Source organism: Pundamilia nyererei, unplaced genomic scaffold (assembly GCF_000239375.1).
Source record: "Pundamilia nyererei isolate P.nyererei 1_Seehausen unplaced genomic scaffold, PunNye1.0 scaffold00225, whole genome shotgun sequence".
NCBI lineage: Eukaryota > Metazoa > Chordata > Actinopteri > Cichliformes > Cichlidae > Pundamilia > Pundamilia nyererei.
The window spans coordinates 394807-400090 of NW_005187626.1; the positions used below are offsets into that span (position 1 = coordinate 394807).

Below are 5284 nucleotides of genomic sequence, written 5' to 3' on the forward strand. Positions count from 1 at the left end.
AACCCTGTGGAACTCCATAATTAACCTCAGTGTGTGAAGAGGACTCTCCATTTACATGCACAAACTGGAGTCTATTAGATAGATATGATACAAACTACTGTCCACCTGTTTGCAGTCAGACAGCATTAATTCCTATACAGTTGTGTTTATGAGTTAAAGTATAAACAAACAATGATGATAAATGATAAACATGGAACATAATCCACTGCAGCATTATAATACAACATTTCAGCTTACCTGAGGCTCTGTAGTGTACAGTGAGGAGTCTCCAGTATTGCAGAGAGCAACTTCAGACCCAATCCCTGCAAATTGTTGTTACTCAAGTCCAGTTCTCTCAGATTGGAGGACTGGAAACTGAGAACTGAAGACAAAGCCTCACAGCTTCTCTCTGACAGATTACAGCCACTCAATCTGTAGAGGAAATAGTGATGCTGTTTATATGCTATAAAAAAACTACTGTAGTAATTATAAAATGAATAATTATATTATTGTTTGAACAAATTTCCTCATGAGATATAATGACTATTAGTTTTACATAATTTAAATAATTTAACAAAAACTAGCACCTGTGATGCCATTGCAATATCTGGTTATCTGTGCACCTACAGAGCTTTGGTGGAGGCTTTGACCACTGGCAAAAGCCTCAAAAAAGCTTCTTCTGAAGCAGAAGCAGAATATTTCTTCAGGTCAAAAACATGCAGATGTTCTTCTGATGACAGTAAGATGAAAACCAAAGCTGACCACTGAGCTGGAGAAAGTTCATATGTGGAGAGGCTTCCTGAACTTAGATACTGTTGGATTTCCTCTATTAAAGAACGATCATTTAGTTCATTCAGGCAGTGGAGAAGATTAATGTTTCTCTCTGGAGACAGATTCTCACTGAGCTTCTCCTTGATATACTGGATTGTTTTCTGGTTGGTTTTTGACCGACAGTCTGTTTTTTTCAGTAGGCTCTGTAGTTTATCCTGATTGGTCTGCAGTGAAAGACCCAAGAGGAAGCGAAGGAACAAGTCCAGGTGTCCGTTTGAACTCTGTAAGGCCCTGTCAATCGAAATCCTGTGGATCTTCTTTGAAGATATTTTACTGAAAAGCAGTCGAAGAATGCGCAGAGACAGCGGTGGTGAAAGCATCACATTTTTGTTGCTATTTATAAGCGACATCCTCACATAAAGAGCAGCCAGAAACTCCTGAACGCTCAGATGGACGAAGCTGAACATCTTGTCTTTCCCTTTCCTTCCTCGATCTTCTTTGAAGATCTCTGTGAACACTCCTGAGCACACCGAGGCTTCACTGAAATCAATGCCGCTCTGTCTCAGATCCTTCTCATAGAAGATCAGGTTGCCCTTTTCCAGCTGCTCAAAGGCCAGTTTTGCTAATGACTTAACGTATTGAATGCTCTTCTCTGGGCCATACTTTTCTTTTGTCCGATCAATCTGAAACACCAGGAACTCTGCGTACATCTCAGTCAGAGTCTTGGGCAGCTCTCCTCCCTCTCTGGTTTTCAACACATCCTCCAGAACTGTTGCAGTGATCCAGCAGAAGACTGGGATGTGGCACATGATGTGGAGGCTTCGTGATGTCACGATATGGGAGATGAGTTTGTCAGCCTCCTCCTTACCTTTGACTCTCTTCCTGAAGTAGTCCTCTTTCTGTGGGTCGGTGAACCCCCTGACCTCTGTTGTACTGCTGATAAACTCTCGAGGGATCTGATTGGCCGCTGCAGGCCGTGTGGTTACCCAGATGCGAGCAGAGCGTAGCAGTTTCCCATTGATGAGTTTCCTCAGCAGGACATCTGTTTTAGCTGCCGTTGTTACATCGACAGAGCGAATGTCTTCAGAATGAAGGTCGAGATGAAGGCGGCTCTCATCCAGCCCATCAAACACAAACAGAAGTTTGAATTTACTCTTGTCATAGTTGGTGATTCCTGATGACTGAACATCTGTAAAGATGTAATTAAGAGCCTCCTGTGGGATGCCTACAGTTTCTGGGATGCATTCATGAATGAGCTCTGCCAAACTGAACTTTTCTCCCTTCAGAGGATTCAGCTGACGGAAGGTGAAGGGGAAAATCAGATGCACATCTTGATTGGATCTTTGTTCAGCCCAGTCCAAAACAAACTTGTGAACAAGGAAAGTTTTTCCAATTCCTGCGATTCCATTGGTCATCACTGTTTTGATGGGTCTGTAGTCTCCTGAAGGATGTTTGAACATGTCTGTGGGTCTAATAGGTTTCTCTGGCTCTGCTGGCTTCCATACTTTCTCAATCTGCCGGACCTCATGCTGTGTGTTGATATGTACATCATACCCAGCTGTGATGTACAGCTCTGTGTAGATATCAACCAGACGCTGTTTATCTTCTGTCCAACCTTCTTGGGTACACATAAACTTGTCCTGGAAGTTTGATTGAAGTATTTGCTGGAAAAACTTGATGGGGCGAGGCTCTGGTACTGGAACCACCACATCTGTATCAAACATGAGGGGAAAAATACAAAGTGTGCTGTGTATATTTCACGAATACCCATGTTGTTGTTGGAAGCAGTAAACAAAAAGTTCCATAAAGTTAAGCTTTCATTGTTCAGAGGAAGATCAATAATACAACAGCACTGGTAAAAATAAAAAAAATATATATGTTAAGCCAGAGTTAAAATGTCCTCAGGTTACTGAATTTAGTGAATCCCTGGCCCTGGATCCAGCCCTCTGGATGAAACTACTTGCTAGGTGTAAGGAACCTATGTTGTCACACAGCAAGCAGGTAATGCTCATTATGAGGTGGCCTCACTTCCTTGTGACAATTAAAGCTCACGCAGCAGATGTTGCTGCATTGCAACAGCAGTTTACTTGTGTATTCTCCCCTCTGCCCTCTGACCATCCTCATAAAATACTTCTGTGATCTCAGAAGGACCTGACACAACTCCGTAACTGTGGTTTGTGTTTTTTTTTTATTGTTATCACACAATCTGCTTTATGTCACCTTTTGGGACCTTCCAGTGCACGCTGCCCTGGCTCCAGTGCTCTCCTCCAGCAGCAGCCTCCTCTCCAGGCCTGGCTGCTATTGAAATAGGGAATGCAAAATGCTCACTGGCTGTGCAAAACCAGCCTCCCTGACACCAAACCATGAACCTGCTGCTCCACTCCTCCCCTGCAGCTGAGCCACCAACCACACAGTGCCACCCCCCCACCGCCCAATTTGTGCCGGGGAGCCATCTGGCCTAGCCGGTCTTGAGACGCGGACAGGATGCAATAGCTGCTGTTTTATCCATCTGTGGCTGCACATGCTCACAACCCAATTGGTACCCCAGAAACTATACGTCCCTCCGTCCAACCACACACTTTTTCGGGTTGGCCGTGGACCCCGCCTGCCTCAGAGACTCCAGGACCACTACCACCCGCTGCATATGCTCCGCCCAAGTGTCACTATTGATGATGATGTCTTCCAGGTCGGCTGCAGCATATGCAGCATAAGGACGCAGCAACCGGTCTCTGAGATGCTGGAAGGTGGCAGGGGCTCCGAACAAGCCGAACATTAGTGTAACGAACTGGTACAAACCGTAAAGAGTAGAGAAGGCCCTTTTTTACTTTGACTCTGCAGACCAGGCAATCTGCCAGTAGCCCTCGGTTAAATCCAGCATCGGCATGGGATAAGCATCAAACTGTGACACCTCATTCACCTTGCGATAGTCTATGCAGAACCGTATAGATCCATCTTTCTTCACTACCAGAACTATGGGGCTACACCAAGCGATGTGTGACTCTTCTATTACTCCCAGCTTCAAAACCTCCGCCAATTCCCTTTGCATGATTTGTCTTCTGTGCTCCAGTAACCTGTAGGGTCGTGAACGGACCATCACGCCAGGCCGCTTGTCAAATTGATGCACCATAACAGTCATACAGCTGGGTAAGGGGGAGAACACATTTGCAAAATGCTGTTGCAATGCAGCAACATCCACAACATCCACATCCACACCTGTGTGCAATGGTCATCACAAATGAAGGGAGGCAGGAATGGTGGAATCTGGAGTCCAACCAACGATCCCAGTTGCGTTCATCTTCGTGAACGAACTTCCGAATCATGGACATTAAGGTCTTATTCAGCCGCTCCACCAGCCCATCATACTGAGGGTGGTAGGCTTAATGCCCTACAATTCGTAAAGCTAGACATCTATGAAGTTCTTTGGTCAGTCAGTATCTTTTTCAGGATACCAACTCAAGAGATGACCTGAAATAGCACCTGTGCCACACTTAGCAGAAATGGTGTGCAGTGGCACTGTTTGTGGATATTGCCTTGCAAATCCACCAGAACTAACACAAAGCGATAGCCGTGTGAAATGGCCCGATGAGGTCCATGCCAATGCGCTCGAACAGGACCTCCATTAATGGTAATGAGTGTAACTGGAGCCGATGGGGTCTCCCGAGAAGGCCCCACTGACTCCTCCGCTGAGCACCACACAGACCTCGCATGTCCCTACCGGCCGCGATTGCATACTGACACACAGTCCAATTAATTTACCGAACCTGGGCCAATCCGTCCGCAAAATTAAGGGGTGCGTCATCCTGCCTGTCACACAGCTTACCATGGCAGGATATTTAAAAGTAAAATGGGAGGCGGACTCTTCAGCTTTCATGCCTCTCTTCGGTGTTGGGTGCTCTCCACTGACTGTGCCAGAATAAAATACGAATAGTAGACAGCAGGAATAAATAACAAACAAGAGAAAGTCACACACTGGAGAACAAATGCTTGGAAGTAGTGCAAAGAAAAGACTCTAGAGTCGGGATTGTTGGGGTGGTGGGTGGAGGATAGTGTTTGTTAGCAGTCTGACTGGCCCAGGGGAAGATGCTGTTGGTGAGTCTGGAGGTATGGGACCTGACTGGCCTGAGAGGGCAGCGGGTCAAATAGGTGGTGGGCGGGGCTCGCCTGTGATGCCCCTGGTTTTCCTGAGACAGGAGGATCTGGAGATGGCCTCCAGGGGTGGCAGAGGGCAGCCAGTAAGTTATTTGGGAGTTGTTAATGACCCCTGTGCAGCCTTCCTGTTTTCAGTTGTGGCCCCTGAGTACCAAACACGAGGCAGGAGGAGAGCACACTCTCCACTGAGGAGGAGTAGAAGCTTCACACAGGGTAACTATGTGCGAATGCTGTTTGTTGATTAAAGCTCAGCGTTTAACACAATAGTGCCCTGCAGACTGTTCACAAAGCTGAGGGATCTGGGACTTAACAGCCGTCTGTGTGCATGGGTGTTGGACTTCCTCACTGGCAGAACTCAGGTGGTGAGGGTGGGCAGGTGCTTCTC

The 5284-nt window shown here is 46.5% G+C and overlaps 1 protein-coding gene across 1 annotated transcript in view; it reads right to left on the minus strand.

Moving 5' to 3' along the window:
* The window catches only part of LOC102201567 (NACHT, LRR and PYD domains-containing protein 3-like), an 11925-nt gene that overhangs the window by 3054 nt on the left and 3587 nt on the right, over positions 1–5284 (minus strand). Inside the window, exons 3-4 of the mRNA XM_013914791.1 lie at positions 607–2461; positions 238–411 (exon numbers count right to left, since the gene is read on the minus strand). Coding sequence (XP_013770245.1) covers positions 238–411; positions 607–2461 — 2029 coding nt within the window. The remainder of the gene's footprint in view (positions 1–237; positions 412–606; positions 2462–5284) is intronic.